The sequence below is a fragment of the Parasteatoda tepidariorum genome, chromosome X1 (genome assembly GCF_043381705.1).
Source record: "Parasteatoda tepidariorum isolate YZ-2023 chromosome X1, CAS_Ptep_4.0, whole genome shotgun sequence".
Classification (NCBI taxonomy): domain Eukaryota; kingdom Metazoa; phylum Arthropoda; class Arachnida; order Araneae; family Theridiidae; genus Parasteatoda; species Parasteatoda tepidariorum.
In genome coordinates this window covers 60,275,581-60,300,063 of record NC_092214.1, presented here as the reverse complement: position 1 = coordinate 60,300,063, position 24,483 = coordinate 60,275,581, and the positions used below count along the sequence as shown (strand labels likewise).

Below are 24,483 nucleotides of genomic sequence, written 5' to 3'. Positions count from 1 at the left end.
ATTTCATAACCGTTTTTGAATAAATGACTCAATTTTGAGCTTAAGTTTACCAATGTTCAACTCCATAGCCTTGTAATTTTGAACTCAATCCAGAAAATAAGGGAAGAACATATAGATCAAGAATTGCGACAACCTAGGCTTCGTGAAGGACTTTTTGATGGAACTAACCAGCATTTTTATTATATAGAGATTAAAACCACAAAAACCTGTCACTGTTAGCCTGACTTCAAGGGGACTTTAACCCATGATCCGTCTATCACTCATATTTTACGTCAACTCTGTACTTATTGCGAGACGGGCACAAACGGGGTGTGTCTCCAGTTACTTAGAGAAATAGTTCCAAGATAATAATTATTTTTTAGGGAAAGAAATAATGATGTAAAATAAACTTAGGGGTAGTTGAACATTCGACCGCACCCAATAAGATGTTAGAATAATATTATCGAAATATCAATCGAGCAGCTATTTAAGAAAAATATGAATTCATCAGAAAAGGTATGCTTACTCAGATTTAGGTTCAACCATAGAATAGTTCAATAATGTTTCCTACTTATTTAATGAAACTTGATTACTAATATAAAAGGGGAATTAGTTTTTTTACTTCTGTTATTCTTAATAGCTAAGTTGGAAAATTTTCTTAATTTTATTTAGCTAAATTGCATTATCTAATGCATAACATAATTTTAATTTTTCTGAAACAAAATATGCCTATTTTGCCTTGTTTATAGTGAACAGTGTGTTTTATACGTTATTCCATCTTATCTACAAAATATGTAAAATCCACGTTACTCTTGTAAAAACGCTTAGTTTCAACTTACTAGAATATTTATGTACATTTTTGGCTACAAATAGCGGTTCTTTTCTCATAAATTGATTACTACCCTTTATCTTTCCTTTGCTGTTGTTGTTCCTTATATCTGTTCCGGTATTCTTTCCTTATATCTATACCATTTTTTTTTAATTGTCCTTTTAATCTACTGTTTTTGGTACTCTCTATTTATGTGTTCGTTTAAGCGGTACTTATGCACATTCAGAAGCACAATATATGGATTCTACAATTCAGGCAAACTAGACGCGGCATTTTTTTTTTCGCTTATTATGATAATTTTTAAAATTTATTTTTATTTTAAAGTTTTTTTTACAATAAGCAGCTTTTTACGGGGTTTTCAAAGAATGAACGATTTTCACTTTCCTTCAATTTTTAATACCCAAAAAAAGCGAACCACTCCACAAGGTTATAATAAAAAAAAATGGGAAAATTTTTGTTCTGATCACGAAAACTTATCAAACAAATGCTTGTTCATCGGTGAATAAGTGTCAAGGCGCCAAAGACTAAGATAGATTACAAAAAAAGCTCTGAGGTGCTATTTAGAACAAACCAAAAAAATATCTCTTCAGTAAAAAAAAATCAAAACAATGTATCCGAACTTCGAAAAAATCAAAAAATAATTACCTTTTATAGGAAAACTAATACGCCATTTAAATTGAAAAATGTCTTAACAAGATATTAAAAAAAGTTCAAAGAAAATTAGATTATGTCTGTTAAAAGAATTTTTTGGACAACCATGAATAAATTATGTCTGTACAAAGAAATATTATCTTAAAAAAACAGTTAAAAATTAAAGCATTACTAACTGTTAGGAAGAAAATATATGTGCATAGAAGCCTAAAAATACATAAGAATTTAATAGGTTTAAAACAGTGACATAAGTAGTTTAACTTAAAATTACGATTATGTTTAATTCATGGCGTATAATGAATATTTTATTTCTCTTAAGGTAGAATGTAAAACAACAGAATTCTTAATCGCGTGAAAGATAAATATATCTAACTTAACTCATAAAAGTTAATTAGAATAAATTAGATTAATTATAACTTAATATATTTCATTATGACAAATAAAGTTTTTAGAGAATAAAATATAAAGCATTATAAACATGCTCAAGGGTTGCATAACGTTTGTGTATCGTCAAGCATACATATTTAATTCAGTTTGCTTATAAAGAAACTTTTGAACTATTTATAAACTATATAATTAGGATATTAATAATATTTTATTTCTAAATGTTATTTTTATATCTCGGTTATTTTTGGTTTTTATTTATTCAAGTCTTGGGAGTAATATTGGCACGAAGCATTTTTGTATGCTTTATTTAAACGTTAATATTCAATCATTATAATCATCCTTTTAATTCTGCGGTAAAAAATAACTAAAAAATAACTAGTTTATTTTATTATTTGCAAACACTGGCATGTTAAAAACCGAAAAGAACGCGTAACTTAAACATCTCTAAAGTTTATATATANTGTTATTTTAAAAAATATATACGCTCTTGTATATATCTATAAAAGACAAGACAGATTTTTAAATTCATCTGTTAAACTACAGACATTTTTCAGTTTTGCGTGTTGAATATTACCGAAACATTCTCAAAAATTTCAAACGTTCAATATTTTATATAAAATGTAAGAGCATTGCCCTTAATCCACGCTACTTCGTTTGATATAAAAAAGTAACATAAAAATCAACATGTATTTAGCTCGTAATCTATGCATCGAAAGGTGAGTTACTTATAGTTCAGTTACCAAGGGTAAAGCGACTATTGTTGGGATGTGTAAAGTATTAAGATATTGAAAACTTAATTTAAAAATTACTCGTGTTTGAGTTCTAAACTTTCTTTTTCATCCTATTTTCCTTTTTATCCTCTTTCTTAATCCTGTCTTAAGCGTTAATTATATTTTTTTATAAATACTGATCAAATCTAATTATATTAAAAATGCAAAACTTCTTTTAAATTATAAAACTATAAGTCAGCATACACATAAGCACATGAAAAGCGCTTTTTCAAATTTCAATAAATAAAATATTTCTTTATAAGCATCTTTATGTTTATCTTTCCGGCACCGTATTATATAATTTTCTTATCTTATATCACTGTTACTGCATAAAGTAATGATATTCTCCTCATTGCATTATTTGAGGGTTAGAAAAGCTTAATTGTAACTTTCTTAGCTTTTGATATCTATGTAATGCTTCTTGTTTGATCTTAAGATAATCTTTTTCTACTTACTTGCTTTCTCCTCAAGTTACGAAAGTAGTAAGACAAAGAATAAGCATAGATATTCATTTTATTCAAGAAAGTAGATAAGAAGCTGAGTTATTACACTTTCTTTTTGTACGTAATATCTTAATTACATTAAACATGATGCAGAGACTGGATTCTTAATTTTATTCTCCAAGCTCTGAATAACGGAATAAGGTATTTGAGGGAAGAAAAGTTATTTCTTTTCTTATGAGTAAACAAATATAAGAGATGCGTTTAATACATTCTTTTATCTATAGAGCTTAAAAGATATGTAAAAAGAAATAATTTGGACAAATATTACATTTTTATAATCTTCATTATGAAAGTATAATATTTGTACTATAAATATATCTAAAAAATAGAAATTATCCTTCCTGGAATTACTTTTTTATCCGACAAATTATTCAGTTACACAACTCTAAAATAAAACTTTAGTTACACTTTTCTGTTAGGATTTTATTCAACAAGAAGTGGTAAATGTTGTTTAATTGTATTTAATGTAATTCAAATTGCAGACTATCAGAATCAGAGAGGCATGAAGTATTGTTAGGGACTAATATTTAAAAATTTTAAAAATTGATAATTTATTTACTTTTTAAAAATTCAATATCATTTATTTATAATCAAAAGACTAAAATAAAAACATACATAATAACATTTATTACTAACTAATTACGTAAAATTTACATTTTTTTATTCCATTTGCTTTGATCCACCCTATACTTAAATCTATCGAAGGAAGCCTTGAAAAAAAGTTTCTTTTAACAAAAATGTAATTAAATTCAAAATAATTGTAGTTTTGGGGGGGAATTAAGTATATCATATTGAGTCCTTGTGTTTTCTAGCAACCCATGAAACATTGCATTAATATAAAAGACAAAGAAGAAACTTTTAGCTAAAGCAGATGGCCTAGAATCTAATTTTCTGAAAAAATAAAAACATACCTGGTATAACGCGTGACTGCAACAAGTGTTTAGAAATCGGGATTAATTAAATTTATTATACAATTAAAATGTTATATACAAAAGATGCGAAAGAAAATCTCAGTTTACTCAGCAGTTTAAAAATATGATAGTACAGGCAGCTTTATATTCGCTACATCTATGCGGATTTTTTAAACTGTATTGCGAAATTAAACTTTTTGTAAGTTACGAAATCTAACGTGACATCTATAACACGGTATCTAAAATAAATTGCATGGATATTGTAAGTCTCATCTGAGAACAGTTGAATAAGACATTTAAAATTGAATGTAAGAGAACTATTTCTAATGTGTTGCTTATAAATTTATATCAAACTACTTTTTTTTAAAGTAGAAATTTATTTTTCCTTAATCTAAATGTCATTATTGAAATTAAAGTTATGTTTTTGTGTCTTGTAAATGTTAGAGTTTTATGTGATATAATAATTGCTTGCTTATATTTAACAATTTTCGTCTATCAAAAGAAACATAAGAACTTGAGCAAAAGATATTTATACAATTTAAAATAATATATATTCATAATGCAAACACATAATTTTATAAAATACCGTGTTTAAGTGATTTGAATAAAGGTGGAAAACAAAAATTTCTCTTGCATATTTAATATTTTACACTGTTAGACTATTCCTTCTAAAATCGCAGTAAAATATCCGTCAGCAATCTGAACCTTCAATTAACCGCAAAGTTTGTGCTTTGCGTTTTTTAACCATTTGACAACTATCATGGTTTCAAAACCTTATGAAAGGAATATAACAGAAAATTGGGACTGCCGTTTGGTAGGTAATGAGCGTTAGAGTTGTGTTTCATCAAATAAACAGTGGAATGTTGTTTAATTAGCTTATTTGGCTGTTTCCCTATCGTAAGAGATGGAAAATACCAGACTTTTTTGTGTTGCGCAGCTTTATAGTGCTGCCATCTATGCGTGAATGAGAGTATCATATTCTAACAGTCCAGGGTCTCAAATTGAGAATTGCAGGACACAAGAAACTCTTCATGGGTGGAAGAGAATAGAGGAAATAATGTGGTGCCAACGATGAGACTCGAACCCCCGTTCTATCAGTCATGAGATTGTAAGATTAGCCCTCTCGACTATAATATGTGTCCAGCTTCAAGGAACTAAATGGCTTTATTAGGTGGGCCTAGTTGGATCGATAAAATTCTAGGTGCTTAACTATATTAGGTGAAAGCAGTAAATTAACGGCTTTTCTCATAGTTAACAGTTTGAAAACCATCTTATTTATGGCCATTTGACTGCCTTCTCTGAATATGGTAAAACAACGATTAAATGAATTGTTATTTTTAAAAAAATTTCTGAGAGATTTCTAACAGTGTAAAATTTCTTACTGTTCGATAACTGCACAACTCACTGGAGAACATAATTATTTTAACTCAAAAAATACATTAATTTATTGTTCTATGCTTTATTTCTTTAAAAAAAATAATAACAAAGTGTTTTTATACTGTATATATTTTTTAACAAGTGAAATCTCTATTTTATTCAGAAAAATATTACGAGCACTTTTTTTACCCAAAACCTGTCATTTGGTTATTAAAATTATATTCCATAAAAAAAAAATTCTCATTTTTAACTTCGATAATTATTTATAACCATTAACATCAACAAGTGACTCTACTCTCAGTATTAAGCACTGTGATATATTTTTCCAAATTCATTTTTATTTTAGTTTAAGTAATGACCCAATTTTTCTATCAAGAGATTAATCAATAATAGTAGACAATGTCGATATTTTTGTATTTCAGTTCAGGGCTATAATTTGATAAACTGACATATATCTAGGGATTACAACCTATTAATCATTTTCTCGCTTCTTTTGAGCTCGTTTAATACGTTAGATAGCAAGTATGATATGTTATTTCTGTCTATCAGCCAAAATTTAGCATCAATTTAATCATCAAAAGTTTATTTAAGAATAATACACTATTCAAAAATGAAAAATTATTTAAAAATAAATTATTTTTTTAAGAATCTAAGTTTTATTAATAATATATATATATTAAGTTTTATTTGCTCAAAATTTAAATCTCAGAAAAATTTTACACTGTTAGAATTTTAATTGATAAGTTACGATAAACTAACCTTCACCAGTCTGTCCATTTGATTAATCGTGAAGTTTATGGTTTGTAACCTTTCTTTACCTTTACGGTTTTGAAACCGTTTACAGCTGGTACAGTTCAAAAACAGTGAAAACATATGTGGTTCTGTAACCGCTAGCACTAGTCATAACTAGCATAGTTTCTGAGCTAGATATAAAAAAAATTTAAACGGACATTGGAGATGCGTTGTATACCATTTATGCGTAAACGGTAGTTTCGTTTTCTAATAGTCTAGCGTCAAAGATAGAAGAATGCAAGGCACTAGAAACTTTTCAAAAACTGGAGGTTGGCACCTGGAAGGATACCTGGTTGAGTGGAAAATACTAGACTTTTTGAGAGTATCGTATTCTAATTGTCCAGGATCACAAACTGATGTCAGGACACTGAAAACTCTTCATGTGCTGAAGTGAATGAGGAATCATTGTGGTTTCATCGCTAGGATTCGAACCCCTTGTCAGCCTGCCATTATATTGACTGATTAGCTCTCTCAGCTACCCAGCTGCACGAGTAAAAATGGCTTCATGAATTGAGTCTAGTTGGCTAACTTCAAGAATTCTAGTTGTTAATCCATACTTGGTAAAAAAAACAATCAATAATAATTTTTTCTCGCAATTAACAGTCTGCATATCATTTTTCTAATGGTTATTTGATTGCTTTGGTTGAATGTGGTAAAATAACAACTGAATAGCTATTTAACCATTTTTACCGAGAAGTTTCTGACTGTGTAGCCAGTTGAAATATTTTAAATAAAAAGAAAATTTCAAATTTAAAAGTATTTATAAAATTCTAATGATTAAATGAATCATAAGAAAATGTAATAAAATGAAAGTGACTTTCAAAATTTATTAAAATGTCTTTCTTTTTTTTAAAACGAAATCTGCGTGTAACTTAAAAACTTAGTTTTGAAGATATTTACGACTATGTAATCAGGAATTGGAAAATTTATAAACATTGTTTTTTAACATAATTCAATTTATTGCAGACATAAGCTATATATGAATATTATTTTTATAAATTTTTTATTCATCAGCATTAAAATAAATTTCTTCATAAATTCATTTTTACTTAAAATAACACCAGACATTCAAATATTTAACTTTTAATTGTAATTAAACAAAGATATAATACTAAAGGCAGCCTTATTAAAATCCTGCAACTCAAAACTGGTTAAATATAGGAATTTTATGTTACACTAAAAATGCACATTACAAAAATTTTATTGCAAAATATAAAAATATATGCAGCGCGCAAAATCAAAAAAAATATTAATACACACTTTGATTACCTTTAACCTAATGGTTGGCTTTTCACATACTAAGACGCAATCTCAATGATTCGAGGTTTTAACCTTAAATGTGCAAACTAATTTGGGGGGGACGATAACCTAAGATACCAACCAAGACACAAAAGCGAACTTTTTCTGAATGAACATACATTATTTGCTACAAATTCTTGACCTTTGAAATATGGGGGTGAAGTTACAATCTGGAATCACAATAGTTTGGAGATTGGCTTTTTTCAGGAGATTGGCTTAAAGTTTTAACCCCTTTTTATATTTTCGATCATAATAAAGTATTCAAAATAGTATATTATAAAAAATTATTTATTAGAGCTGAACAATAAGCTATTGGTGACGATTTGGAAAACATCCCTGAGGATAATCCGAAGACATGCCATCACATTTTTAATCATTTGCAGAGGAGATAGCTTCTCCACTTTTGTAGCCCGGTGACTCGTCCGCGATGTCGAGCTTTTTACGGTAGGACAGTTTAACGACGACCGATACGGTACACCCTCAGTTCCTACGCAACTTGATCAAAGTGGTCACCCACCCGCTTAGTGACAGCAGTCAATGATGCTTGATACTGGGAACTGTGTCTTTACAATCAGTCCACTGCAGGACTAAAATAGTTTCAGAGATGTTATGAAATAAGCAAAAAGTGAAATAAACATTTAGGGGTCCAAATTTCACACCAATTTTAAGTCAATTAACTTTTTTAAGCACATTTTTTTCCAGATTGCAGCTTTCTCTTATAGTGCAAGAATTAAAAATCTAGTTTGTAGCAAGCTAAGCCGAATAAAATGTCAAAATGTCTTTAGCTTAAAAACTAATATAAATTTTAAAATAACTTTGCATTTTTTTTTTTTTTTTTTTTGCCTTGCCTGAAAAAATAACTAATACTGACCAGTAATTTTGTTGTCTAAGTTGGTATGGCAAATGCACTTAAAAGTTTTAAAACGAGTACAATACATACTTTTTCCAGTTCAATTTTTCCCCGTGTTTCGCGAGAGTTATTGACTTATAACGTTGTAAATTTTAATAACCAATGCTTTCTTTTTTCAAAAAAACTTTATATTTAGGGACATTAAATAAGCAAAAATAAAATGTTAAATTAGCAAAACTTTTACTAATATGACGATGTACATTTTATCAGTAGGCTATCTATAAACCATAAATAAGTAATCCCTTCACAGTTTGATACTTTATTAAGAGTTCCAAAACTCATTTTTGTTAAACTTTTGTTATTAATCACTTCTTTTTATAGTCCTTTTTTGAAATGTATTTGAGTAATGTATACAAAACATAAGGGTAAAAAATTAACGATGAGCGAATCTCAAGAAACGTACTGCCTACATTGGAGAGAATGCGTGCAAAAAAAAATATAGCACTTGAGCTGTTAATCAAAGTATAAAAAAGAAATCAATCTATTGTACAAAATGCTATTTGTCCGAGTTATTTCTGAATTCAGCCTCTTCAACTGGATTATTTATTAAAAGAATTTGTTTACTAATGAATGGATTGCATGCAATATTGTTTTAACTATAGATATAGAATTCTTTTTTAACTTATTTTCATTATATATTAATATTCTAATTATATACATATTTTTAAACTATGGTATGATTTTTGTGGTATGATTTGTGTTAATTTTTTATTACAGCAGTTATGCAAGGGAGTCTTCCTCATAGCCCCGGTAAGTAAAGTTTTTATTATTATTATACTCTTACATTTATGATTTTGTATTAAAAAAAAAACTCTTTCTGAAATATCTTTGGAATAAATTGGCTTAGTGGGAGTACAATGTAGTATTTAAAAAATAATAGCTACTGAACTATAGAAATTAAAGCTCTGAAATTTAACACTGCAAATATTTAAAGAATATCTTTGAATTTTATGATGCAAAACTAAATTACATATAAAAGCTTTTATGCAATAGTTGGTGTTTCTATACAATACTATGTGATACTTAAACAATTCTAACAACTTCACATTAGAACTTAAAGCTCTTAAATTTAACACCGTAAATATTTCCAGCTATTTAAATTTCCTCGTTGTCAGTTGAATTTTCTTCTCTTCCACATCGAGCAAAATTAAATTACATTTAATTTAAGAACCTGTGCCTTCAAAATATTTTTTCGTGTAAATGTTTCTTGAAACATTTAAAGAAACACGCAATCAACTTTCAAAGTAAATAAGAAAAGGGAAATAAAATTTGTTTCCACATTTTATTATTAAGCGTTTTTGTTGCTTAAAACTAGTTTTAGGATAAAAGGTAAGAAGAGGAATTTATAGTTCCAGTTCCGCCACGAAAGGAGGATTAGTTATTTATTTTCTAGGGTAAGTGTACATTTGTTTGTATTATAATTTTTAAAAATATAAATATAATAATATGTTTTTTTACATTATACATTGACTCACAATATCGTTTTTTGTACTTTCAGGTACCAAAACATCTGGAATTTAACGAGACTATGACATGCTTCAAACTGCTCGCCATGCTGTTTTTAATTGGAAAATTCCACTTTAGTTTCAACATGTCTCAATATTCATTTAATTTGAAGCAACACTTTTATAACCATGCAGCGGTATTGCTTATATTGCTTTGTGCTTTAATTACTATCATTTGGTGCTTTTACATTGTCCTGCCCAGTGGAGTTGGATGTTAATAACTGAAGCCTCAGCAGTTCTACAAAATTCGAACTACTACTATCTACTCATCATTAGAATCTGTATTTTGAATAATATGGATCTTGACTTACTGACTTGTGTTTACCTAAACAGTTTTAAGCATAATTTCATAATTATCTACACGGAGAAAAAAATATGGTCAAAACTACCTGAATATGTTAAAAATAACCGTGTTTCTGGGGAAGTGAGGACTATAATTTTGAAAACCGGAATTTCCTGTAAACCGTTACAATAGGAATGGAACAATTATCAAATGAATTGTTAAAATACTGTACATTTTGGCATTATTAACCATAATTATGTTTTCTTAACCAGAAATATCATTTCCACAGGGCAGTTTTAACAGATTTGTTTTCTCTGTGCAATGCTTTAAAGTTAATCTATATAAGAAAGATTAAAGATTAATCAAAGAATTGGTTAATCTAAGAAAGTCATTATGCAAATTATATATCTATATATCTACATTATATATCTAAAATAATCACAACTAATCACATGGCTAAAATAATCACAACTAATCACATGGCTAAAATAATCACAACTAAACGAAATGTTTGGTATGAAACTAAAGTGAAGAGTTGAATTATTAGTAATCATAAAAATTTAATGAGAGATATTAAAAACAAAAGAATAGTTAACAGCATAATCAAATACGATTTCAGGGTTAAAAAAGTCAATCTGCTTCTTTTTAAATATAATGAGAAAATATAACTCAAATTTGAGAACTATTATTGAACTTAGGTTACAATATAATTTGCCTCACTATTGCATACAATGTAAAATCACTATATAATGAAGCCTCATGTTGAATAAAAAAATTTATATTTTTATGTTTTTCCTAATTTATTCCTTTTCTTCCTTAATTCGTAACACATTTGTTTTTTCATTTTCACTTTAAAATCGTCCGATTTTGGCCATTTGCTAAACCGCTAGTGGGTTAAAGGCAATCAGTACACATTATATTATTAGATCAAAACTATGTATTTTTACTAAAACATAAAGGTTTTCTCCTAATAATTGAAAATCCATTATGAATAATTTTTTGCTCTGACACAACATACTTTTTCGCTATTAAAAATAAAAAATCTAAAGCACATCTAAAAAATTTATTAAATTTTCTAAAAGTCAATCACTTAGCATTTCACGATAAACGAAAAACATTTTTATAAAGCTATTTTAAAAATAACCAGCTGAGAAAGATTTTCATGTAGGCTTTACTGTATTTGTATAGACAATTTATATAAAGCATTTTTGCTTATATTGGAGAAAGGTAATCTTTTCAAAGAAGGCTTAACCTTCTTCAAAGAGCTTACCCTTCACCAGAATAAGTTAAGACACCTATTTAAAATCTTTTCATTTAAATCATATAAAATCTTTTCATACAAATATAGCATAGATTACTTGAAAAGTTAGAGAAGATTAAGGGTGATTTACAAGAATTACAAGCTAAGAATATTCAGGTATGATACAATAGCCGTAATATTTCCTTTAAGAAATAGTTTAAATTTAGCCTTTAAATTCTACATAACTACGAAAGCAAATTATAATATTAAATAAATAATTCCAAGAAACTGAATCGGTAAGATATTACCTGATTAAAAAGTTCATTGGCTTCAAAAATATATAAATAGGAAATAACAATCGACATGTTTCAAACTCTCAAAAACAAGAGCCCATTATCAAATATTCTTGCCAGTGCTACCTGCTTCATCCGACAAACTAGACGCGATTGATATGTCCGTTAACAAGAATATGAGAAATCATCTATTTCTGCACATTGTTGGAATCTTGGTCATAAATTCAATTTCGGCAATGCCAAAATTATTTCCACTCCAGTCACATCAGCTCATCTTGATGTCCAGGAATCTTGCTTTATTCATATAAATGATGATTCCCTTGTTAACGACATTAGTTCCTCATTAGTTCCTCAACACCATAACACATGGAATGGATTTTACCCTGATTCGCCATTCTCGGTCACTGTAATTTCCTTTGTTCTTTTTTCATCTTTTTTTCTCTCACGGCTACTGCAGTTTTTCTAGTTTTGTTTCTAACCTTTATTTTTTTCACTTTTCATTGGCAACATTTCATTTTAAATTTCAAATCACTTTTGGTACTTCTCATTCACGTCTCGCAAGTCTTGATAATGGGTGCCTGTTTTTGAGAGCAGGAAACATACGCCGATTGTTGTCTCCTGTTTACATATTTTTGAACCAAATGAAGTTTTTATCAGGTAACAAATTATAATATATTTCATTAGGAATGTAAAAAAATAACAAATATTTCTTTTATTTCAAGCAGTTTTCAAGTTTCTTTTTTGATATTTCACTTAATGTATAGTGCTTTGTTTTGTTGAAAACTAAGTAAGTTTTGCCTTTAAAATACTTTGAGTTAAATGTTTAGATTATACTTAGTTTACAAAATTACAACAATAATTTCAAAAATATTTAGCAAGCGTGAAAATTAGAAATTTTGTATGCTTTGTAGTTAGTAAAAGTTGTTTTTTTTTTTCTTTTTACAAAAATATTTCAATTTATTACTAGAATTTTGCAAATTGCTATTCCTTTTCTATTTATCTAAATTTAATATTTAACTAATAGATATGATAACATACATCTTGAATATCAAGCTTAAATACTAAGAAACGCATGTGTGCTTTAAATTTAAGAGTATAGCCTTTTTAACTCATTTTTTGTAAATTATTATTGTAAGTATTGTATATTGTAATTATGAATGAAGAATGAATGAATGATGAATGAAGAATGATAAAAAATTGATCTATCCACATCGACTGAGAAAAAAATTATAAGACAAAATATAGGTGAAAACAATTAATAAGATGCTATACAATATAAAAGTTATGCAAAACCCAACAAAAAAGCTTATTTAACTAATTGACTTATTTCATAAAAACATAGTATTATCCTAATTATTAATTCATTAAAAAACTTCGGCTGATTCCAATAAATAATTTGATACGTTACCATTTTGCTTATCCAAATTGCCTCAATCTACCTTTTTTTGAGTTATTGTAACTTTCCTTTAAACTGCCAGAATGATACGAACTGCCATCCAACTTTTATCAAAGATTTGACCCTGGTATTTCAAACATCTGTACTTGCTTAGTTCATAAATCCTATTTATTGTATAAATAAAGTATGTCTCTTACGTGAAAAGTAAGCTTTCATCGATGAAAGATTAACTACTCTTCTTCAATGCTTTTAATGTGGGTGATAAAGGGCTGAAGGTAAAATGAGTCACATGGGACCCTTGTTTCATCAAAATCTCAAACCTATAAATAAAAATTTGAAATGTGTGAAAAATTACTGACTTCAGAAAATGTTGTTTCCTTTCATTAATTTAACCTTTTGACGCAGATGGGACACCGGTGACCCTTTCATATATTTTTTTTCTGAAGATCTAATTACTAGCAAAAATAAATTTTGGTATCTTTTGGTTGAAAAAAACAGTCTAATAGTTACGAAAGAAAAATTCGTCAGTTTCTCGAAATTATATTTGTACTAAAGTATAAAATCCAAAAAAAGTAGTTTGAAATTTTTTTTTCCTTCTCATTCAAAGACTTATAAATAATTCATTTTGTAAATTAAAGAAATTTCAGTGATGAATAACTGTTTCTTTTAGATCTAAATAACTGCAAATAAGTGCAAATTTTAAAAATTAATGTTATTAAGTTAGCCGTGTTTGGAAGATTTTACCTTTAACGCAAAAAAAGAGACACGGTGCTTCATACTGTGTATCATAACCATAAATTATTAAAATGCTAAACATAATATTTTTCACTTATTTTGATCTAAATTAATGCGAATATCGAAATAAAAGTGTGAAAAATATGTTTAATAAAAAATAAAAATTCCTCGTCAAAGGGTTAATTAAGTATCCTTTTTTGAGAAGAGATTAATCATGTATTTGTCAAATATTTCTGGGCATTTTTAAAAAATATTGTCAGCATATTTTCTCATGATGCATTTTAATTTTTACACTGTCTCGGTCAGTTTTTTGAAGGCATGGTATATGAGGTGAATACATTATTGCTCTTTATAATTTCTTTTTTTTTTTTATTTGCTCTTCCTACTTTTATTTTTTGTCTAATTTGAATGTTTGTGGAAGATTTATTGACTAAGAAAGTGGTATAAAGTAAAAATTAATAATAGTTGGAAAAAAGCTACTTCATTAAAACAAACATCAAACGGGCATAAACTTCGTGTTACCTTTAAAATGCGCAATACATATTTCTGAATGAAATCAGTATTGACCATATAATTAGATTTTGTACTTTATAAAAATTGTAAAATTTTATTTCCGACCTTAAGTAGTAACTATTTTAGAAACATGTAAGCCTTGTTCTTAAATTATAAAGTGCATGATCCTGCAGTATATATATGACAAATGAATTTGAAGATAATGTGCAAACAGATGTTTCAACAATGCAATACAAATCTCTTATTTCTTTCTACAATTAAAATCCAAGCATTTACGTATTTTTATTTGCTTTTCTCTATCAGATTTACAATCTCAGTAAAAGTTCGACTTATTTTCGTGAATTCATGTATTTTTCACTTACTAAACAGCAAGGTCGTTTGACAAATGAACTAGAGTTTTGAATCAAGATGTTTTCCTAAATATTTTATTTATTTTCTTTAGTTTGTTATCTAATTAGGTAAGCAATATTCCAGCTATATTATCATCTTCTATGATGAATAGATCTGAAAATTATTTTCTTTCTAAATTTTCAGTAATAGAATTGTAACTCATAGTTGAACTTTTCACAATTTGGCATACTCTTCTTTTTTAGTTCCAAACTATAACGATAATAGTTTGGAACTATTTTTTACAGAAAAATAAGAAATTACTCTGATTGACAGTTTGAAAAATGTTTTTTCCTTAATAAAAAATTATAGATGAGCAGAATTATGCTATCTTGGCAGCCTTAATACGGGGTCAAACTGAACCATATTATCGTGCAAATTTACTGCGAACTTAATATTATGCCTAGCTAAATCATATTATCATACAAGTTAAATCACTTTAAACTTTATTACACGATATTATGATTCACCTGGAACGAAAATATGATATAAATTATAAATTTATTAACAGTTTACGAAACACGATATTAGATATTAAAGTCTCTGACTAAAGTCTAGGGATAAAGTCTAAATAGGATCAGACATCTTATCCGCACTGAGAAAAAAATATGGACAAAGCTACTAGAATATGGTTAAATTTATCGTATTTCTGGCTCTATGGAAACACCAAAAAGCACGAAATGTTTTCAACCGTGGGGTAACTGTGAATGTGGTAATTTTATCAGAATTTTTTCTCCATGCATAAAGCACTCTAATGAGCAATCTTAATAATTTCTTCTTTGCATATTTCCTAAAATTTTAAATTCCATTCAAATTTTAAAAGAAACAGTGAATCCTTACTTAAATTTTGCATATATCACAAAAGTTACGTATAAAACAAAAAGATTTAAAAAATAATCAGTTTTTTGACATTACAAATACTTGATACACTTGCGACGACGCCATGCTATTCAATTACCTTCTTTTCGAATTTGCTAACTGCACATTTAAATTTTGCTTCAGTCTTATTTATCAAATTTAAGCTATTTAAACATCAGTAAGGATTTTTTGTGACATGCCGATTTGTATTGTTTAAATGTGTTCAACATTCATAATAAACTTTAAAGGAAAGCTTATAAATATATGCACTTTTCTTTCGAAATAAATCTGCTTTTTGACATTGTTAGAATTTTCATTCTAAAGTGACGGTAAAATGATCGGCAGCAGTCTGCCCATCCAAATAACCGAAATTTAACGGTAAAGAACATTTGCGGTTCTGAAACTGTTTACAACTAGTATGGTCAAGAAAACCAAAAACACAAAACTAAATGGGTTTTTTAACCATTTACACCTAGCATGATTTCAAAAAAAGTAGTACAAAAAAACTCATAAAAAGGACTCTGTTGGTCATGAAATTGACAGATTAGCTCTCGCGACTGTAATGTGCACCCAGCTGTAAGAAACTAAGAGGCTTTATTAGGTAGGCTTAGTTGGTTTGATGAAATTCTGGTTGTTTAACTGTATTAGGTGAAAGTAGATAATAAAACTGTCTTTCTCACAGTTAACAGTTTGAATATCATCTTAATCATGTTTGTTCTGTTTGAATATGATAAAATAACAATTAAATAACTAGTTATCTAAACTTTTCCTGTGAAACTTCTAACAGAGTACAATTGAAAATTAATTTGTTAGAAACAGCAGTATTTAAAAAAAAGTGAGAACTAATAGAGTTATTTATTGAAAATATTCATGATATAAAGAAATTATTACGAAACGAGTAATTTATGAAATAAAGAAAATAATTATTTCTGCGCAAACAAAAACCATATAATGTATAAATATATAATTATTGAACAGGAGTTTTATTCATGAATAAAGAAAAAATCATGAAAAAAATTGCAAAAATAAAAGAATCAGAAAGAACCCATGAAAAAAAGTTGCACAATTTAAGTATGAAACATATAGATAAAAATTAAAAATATTTTTTTTTCTGGTAGTAACGAATAAAAATCTAAAAACCATTGACTGTAATAACCACTCTCTTTTAGCTAACATAGTTATTCAAATAAAAGAATGATTAACAGAAATAAAAGAGATATCCCCAATAAATACCATCAGGTAATCTGCAAATACCAATGCTTATACGATTTCAGTAAAATCAATATCTTATAAATATAAATTTCACATTACCGGCTCCATAGCCTTACGCAATCTGTAAAGTAGTCGTCAAATTTAGCTATTACACGACATTTCTTGTCACGCACATTTTCAATCAAACCCAGAATATTGACCACTGACAGCTTTTTAAAATGTTATTTTTCATTCGTGAGTGACTACTTACAAATGACCATAAGGAAATAGCGTGTTTTTTGTTTATAAAACATAACCTTTAACGCTTAAATAAAACTTTTATTGCATTAAACTTTATTTTGTGATTTTTATTGCTATTTCGTTTTTGACATGATTAATAGAAATATAAGCATTGTGGGAAATATGTATTTAATGGAACGTGTTTATTATTTAATTATATTTTTTGGGGAAATTTTATTTTCAACTAATTGAAATAAAAATGTAATTTCGAATATTTTCACTAAATTAATACCTATTTTGACTGTTTTAAATATATTCTTTTAATTAGAATGTATTCTTTTAATTAAAATGTACGGTTCATTAGGGTTTTGAAGTTTAAATAATTTATATATTTTCCAATTTTCTATATCAAATAAAATATTATATAATATCAATTAGAAAAATTACGTTCATTACGTGTAGGCTTTTCAACCGACAAAATGAATTATCTGTATCATGTGTAATGTTTTTTCCTCTGGGATAACTATTAAAATAATCATACCAAAACTATTACTTTATTTTAATTTTCTTTACTTTTTAGCCGTTATTTAGTGCAACATTTCGTTTGACAAACAGATAAATACTGCTTTAATGATAAGGATTCCCCATATAAAAAGTAGAGTGCAGGTAAACTTGTCAGGATTATAAATAAAAGTCAGAAAGGTGCATCACATATTGCGGATAACTCATTCAAAATTTACTTATAAATTTTTCTCAATAACTTTCCCATAACAAAACATTCCTTAAATCAATTTTATTGTCATTTACAATGAAGCTATCTATCGAATTGCGGATGACTGATTAAAAAATTTACTTAGTAAACTTATCTAAATAAATTTTCCACAACAAAAAATTACTTTGATCAATTTTCTTATCATTTACAATGCGAGTACCTATCAGATTGATTATAACTGATTACAAAAATTTGCTTAATAAACTTCTCTCAATAACTTTTTCACGACAAAACATTCTTTAAATTAACTTAATTATCAATTACAATATAGCTATCTAATTGTTTACACACTAAACATTTCTTTAGTAAGTTAAAAACAAAAATGTTTGAATAAATCGTAATTAGTGAAAATCATAATTAACAGTTGTTTATAAAAAAAGGAGAGAAAACTATTTCAGCCCGTTATGATGTTGTTTTATTTTGAACCTTTCATATAATTATTTTGTTAAATCATTAAAATCTGGTTTTTCCCCAGCTGACAAAAAAGAAGAAAAAAGGTAGTTTCTCAGCATTAAACAAATCGAAAACTGCCAAGGGCGAGATGTGTTGCTTAGTGGGCAACGGAGTTCCTGTGCACTATGGCACGCACCTCCAATCTAACAAATAGTGTAGGAATAAAAAATAGGGGGTATGTTAATCTATTAAGGATGGAAATAAATTGGGTAAAAAATTTGGTGGAAGTCTAGCACGTAAAATCATCATGTTGAATTGTATGGCCGGTGTCACCACTAGTACAGTTCAGTTCCTTCACAATCTAGAATTTATTCTAGAATTTATTGAGAATCAAAAGAGGGGAGGTTACATAAAGAGGGAGTACAGAATGATAACACTGGAAGCAGTGTAGTAGTATTCTTGAGTAACATAAATAGAAGGAATAATTTACAATAATCTGAATGATGAATCAGTAATCAACAGGGTAGTGATAAGTGTAATACAAAGACATAAGAACATTAAAAAATAAAAGTAAATAATAAATGTGATTTAAAACTTAAGAGCAGTAAATATAAAAATAAATAATGTACTAATAGCGATTGGCAGCAACATTCAACCTTCATGATAAAGAACCAGTCGGTGCATTGCAGGAATGCGAAGTTATGAATAATAAACGACGCTCAGTACAAATATTTCGATAACTAAAAAAGCGCTTCAAGCGATGCATTGTTTCAGTATATACCATTTACTTATTACATTTATTTACACTTTTATACACAGTACTTTATATACACTGTTACAAAATTCTAGTAAACAAATAGTTAAATGACAATTTATTTAATTGTTATTTTACCATATTCAAATAAAACAGCCAAATGATCATAAAAAAGATGGTATTAGAACTGTTAACTGTGAAAAAACCATTTATTACCTCTTTTCACGTAATACGGTTAAACAACCTGAAATTTATTTCACCAAATAGGCCCACCTAATGATGACACTTAGTTCCTTGCAGCAGGATACATGTTATAGCCGAGAGGGCCAATCTGTCAATCTCATGACCGAAGGAACGGAGGTTCGAGACCCTGCGCTGACACCACTATATTTCCTCCATTCCCTTCAACACATGAGGAACTTTCAGTGTCCTGCACTCCCCAATTTGTGATCTTGCACTATTAGAATACGATACTCTCATTCACGCATAGATGGCAGCACCATAAGGCTGCTTAACACAAAAAAATTTTAGTATTTCCCATCCCTTACAATAGGTGAGACAACCAGATAAAGTAATTAAACCGCATTTAGCGGTTCATTTAATAAAATACAACTCAACCACAACGTAGCTCTAATACCCATGACCTAACGAAAGGCCAGTCCCAATGTCCAGTAAAAATTATTTTTTACGGCTTTGAAACCATGATGGTTGTAAATGGTTGAAAGCGATATAGTTTTGTATTCACTGTTTTTAACAGTACTATTTGTTAACGGTTTTAAAAACATAAAGGTAAAAAATGTTCTTTACCGTAATCTTTACTGTTAGTTGGATGGACAGGCTGCTGGTAAACAGACTGCTGCTGGTTTACCGTAATTTCGGAATGAAAATTCTAACAGTGAACTTTTGACGAAGATATCTGAAATCATGGCAAGCCATTTGAAATTTATTATTATCAGCATCAAACTTTAACAAGTCAGGTATCTTTTTTTCTATTCTTGCAATATTTGTTATCCATTATCATGCCCTCCGGCAATTTTTTGCATCTAACTGTCGTTTTAAATTTTGATTAGATCACGATTTTAATAATGTTAAAATTTTACGATAAGAAAAACTGGAAACAAATTTATCAAGTAAAAATGTAAGAAATTTAATAGCTATAACAAGTCCATTGAACTCATTTTAATGCTATTTATTCTGCCTAGTATCGAATTTTCTTTCGGTATATTTCCAACTTTTGTTATGTAGCGATTAAAACAAATTTATTTCATTCAAATGAAGTCTGAAGCTCTATGAAATAAAAAAAAGCTATAAACATTGAAAGGAAGTAAGTCGATATGCAGACCATAAAATTTCGAAATGATTTGGTTGAATTGTGACGATCGTCGTCTCACTAATTAAACACAGTTAACCTCATTTATTTTAGTAACGTTATGAACATAAAAGTTTAAACTATTAGAAATTTGAAGTGATTGAACTATAAAAAGAAAATTCTTCTCAATATGAACGAATTTGAGAATTGTTTAAAATATTATATGGCTTTCTTGCCTCCGTAGTTAATAAAGATATTTTGAAACAGTACCCTGAGAAAAACAATACGGTTAAAATTATCAGAATATTGTAAAGTTTATTGTTTTTCTGGCTCTATTTTTAAAACAAAAGGCATGATAATTCTTACTGAAGTACTATGGTAATGACATTCGGTAAAATTAACAATGAAATATGTTTTTATGGTCATGTTGTTTGGTAGTAAATGTGAAAAAAGTTTGGAGATTTTATCATGATATCTCAGCGCAGGGCCTAAAACCAGTCATTCGGTTAAATTTAGATTTCAGTTTTGTATTTTTACTAAATGTGTGGTAATAATAACCAGAATTTCCGGTAAACCATCACCATATGAACGGAAAAATTACCTAAAGAATGGTTTAAGCACTGTATGTTTTGGTTGCATTAGCTAGAATTCTGCTTTTTTTTTTTTTCTCTTTGGTTCTTTTTACAAGAAATGTTCTAACCATACACGCACGGTATAAGTAATTTTACTAGATTTTTTTCTCTGTGAACAGGAAAAATAGATTTTTGTTTTAATCTTACGCTTATATATAATTGAACAACTGCTTCAAAAATTTCAAATTAGACTTTCAGTTATGTTTCCGTTTTTCTTAAAAACACCTTTAGGGATAAGAATTACTTTTCTCTGTTCTCTTAAAAAACTACATTTTCAGTGACTTGTATTTTCTTTATTTTCAATTCAAATGAAAAGAATAATTACTGTAACGATTACTAAAGTATTTTAAAAATTTTCTAGTTTACTCAAATTCTAAGAAACTTTAACTGGCTTATACATTTTTCTTTTTCTACTTTTAAAAAATGTAACATTTATTCCTAAGGCATACTAAGATTTCATCAAATAACTTTATACTTTTTTTTGGTCATATTTTTAAAATAATTTTCTATTTAGCTTAGGGCAATATTTAAATGGCAAGCCCATTTCTTTGATTTACAACATTAATTTATTGTTCAGGCATTATTAATTTGATTATTTCCTTCATTTATTTCCTTTGAATTGTACTTTAAATACAGTTTTTTAAAACAATTATGTTATCAAAAACTTATTAACTGAAGCTGAAAATTGAAATGCAACTTTATTATTATTATTATATTCACGAATATTTTGTATCTTTTTTAGGGTGTTTGTGTATACTTTTTCCACTTATTTAATTGTATTCAATAATATACATTATAATTAAATTTTTAGGACCACGCTTTATGAATAACATAATTTATGTAACAAATAAATTATGCTTGCTTTATCATTTAAAAAAATAAATAATTGATTCACAAAAGAATTTTATCTTGAACAAAGAATTAAAACTAATACTTTTAATAATAAAAGTCAAAATTTATGTTTCAAATGTTAAAAAATAAAAATAATAAAAAATTGAAGATTTAAAAATTTTAAAGGCCACAAATCATGAAAAATTAAAATCATGAAAAATAATTATTAAAGTTTTTATTAAACTATTTAACAAAATAATAAATTCCATTCTGCTTCGAATGGTGCAAAAACGAACTTTTTGAGCCGAGGTGGTTCAGGGATTCGCCTCCCGATGAGGTGAACCAGGTTCGAATCACAAGGGTGGTTTGTTGATACGAATTAGGCTCCCGGCTCGCACCGACCGCAGTGTAGGCGTATAACATTCTCAGAAGTGAGCGGATCATGGGTTGAAGTCCCTTTACCGTCGGGCTAACCTTAGGAGATTTCTGGCGCTTTCCTCCGCACGTAAAAAAAGTCCTATTTAGTTGTATCAAAAAGTTCTTGACGAAAGCTAGGTGTCCCCTTGTTATCTGTATTGAGTTCAAAATTACGAGAGTGAGGATTACAAGATTACGGAGTTGAATATTGATGTTTGTAAACTTCGAATTATGTCAGCTGTTCAACGCTGATTATGTAGTAAAATATAAAATATGTCTTTATCTCAATTCGAAGCGAATCAAATGATTTAATAAGTTAATAAGATTTTTACTGCTGCCAAAGTCATCATATTAATCTTTTATTCCCTATGACAGATTTCACAGCCACACTCATGGAAATATCTAGGAAACATAATTAAATAACGATTCAATTAATTGTTATCTTTCCATATTCAAAAATTATTTATCATTAATTTAAAAATTATTTATCATTAATTTAAAAAGTTCTTTTATCTTGGTTCAAGTTTTTAAGTCTGCTAGGAATAAAAGTATAATAAATAAATAGGAATTTAATTAAGTCATTTTATGTTAAGCAGATTAAACGCAAGTGGATGAATATCTAGCATGCCATTTCATCAACAATATGTGATTGATCTGACATCTAGGAAAGAATGGCAGATGAAATTTCTATTTAACACTCTTAAGAGGAATGTATTAACCATCAGTTGTTGTTCTTAACAAATCCCAAATTTAGACTATCACGTCAATAAAACTCGAGGTTTCCAATACCATTATTACCTGATTAAAAGTTTCATTAATTTCAAAAATACATAAAAAGTAAATAACTGTCGACATGTTTAAAGCGCTTCAAAAATAGGCACCCATTTTCAAGACTTGCAGTCGTGAATACGAAGAAGCAAAAGTGATTTAATATTTAAAACGCAAAGTTGCCAATGAAAAATGGAAATATAAAGAGGAGAAACAAAACGAGAAAAACCACTATTGCCGAGAAAAAAATTAACTCAATTGCCGGGAGAGGAATATCAGGGTAAAATACATTTCCACGTGATATGGAGAGAGGAACTAATTCCATTAACAGGATTCCGGGGTGATTTATTCATATAAATGCTGATTCCTTAGTTAACGATATTTGTTTCCATAGCTCTATCAAATGCATTTTACCCTGATTTTCCACACTCGGCCACTGTGTTCTTCTTTCTTTTTTTTTAACCTCGGCTACTCTGGCTTTTCTTTTTTGTTTCTCTTTATCTTTCCATTTTCCGTTGGTAACTTTACTCTTTATATTTCAAATCATTTTTGTTTCCTTTTGTTCACGTCTGGCAAGTCTTGAAAACGGGCGCCTATTTTTGAAGTGCTTGATACATGTCGATTTACTTTTTATATATATTTGAAGTTTTTAGTCAAGTAATAGCCTACTTCTTCAGTTTCTCGGAATTATTTATTTAACAATTACCATTAGTTTGAACACTATTTATTCATATAAAGTTACGTTCTCAAAAAATTTTTTGTGCTATCAATTTCAAGGTTTCGATTTTTTAAAAAAAATTTATTTATAAAAATACCAAAGACCTTTTTAGCGGATAAATAAAAATTTGAAACGTGTTTCAAACCTTTCTACAAATATTATTATACAATAAATTTGCTATTACTTTATTATTCAAGAACAATGCGTCTAAATGAAATAAATATTTTAATGCAACGTCTAGACAAAATTATCTATCGTCAAAATTGCTGACAAGAAGAAATTTCCCTTACTAACGTTTTTACTAATGAGCAAATTTATAAGATTCCTTTCGCGTTTAACATTTACTTTAATAATAATACGTGAGAAACTGATTTGATCAGCGAAAGAAGGTTGCTTGCATGCAAGTCGCAGCATGCTTTTCGAAATGTATTTTCTACCCCCAGAACCTACAGGGTGGAGTGATTTGATAAAATAGACCTGTCTTTGTCAGAAATAAGATTAGCGGAGAGAGAGATGCTAAGCTGTCTCAAAGCCATAGAAAATATCGCGCACTTGTTTTTGCCGAGCTGAAAAGAGTCACTAAGACCTTCCGGCACTCCGAGAAAAAAGGAATTTAGTTTTATCTAAAACAGCATGAATGAAATATTTTTTTTCGAGATATCATTTCTAATAACTTATTTTAACGTTTATATAAATAATCTAGTTGTGTAAGTATCGTAAATACGTTAATTAAAACAGAGATTTATGAATTCTTATTGCAGGGGAATCGAAATATAAAATTTTTTAAGAAAATACAGGATCAAGATTGTTTTCTATTTTTCTATTTAATATCTTTTTAGG

General features: G+C 28.1%; 1 protein-coding gene across 4 annotated transcripts in view; it reads left to right on the top strand.

Moving 5' to 3' along the window:
• Positions 1 to 24,483, top strand: part of LOC107447330 (potassium voltage-gated channel protein eag-like) — a 215,471-nt gene that overhangs the window by 147,532 nt on the left and 43,456 nt on the right. For all 4 annotated transcript variants that reach the window (XM_071187319.1, XM_071187321.1, XM_071187320.1 and 1 more), the window contains exon 3: positions 9,126 to 9,158. In XM_071187319.1, coding sequence (XP_071043420.1) covers positions 9,126 to 9,158 — 33 coding nt within the window. The remainder of the gene's footprint in view (positions 1 to 9,125; positions 9,159 to 24,483) is intronic.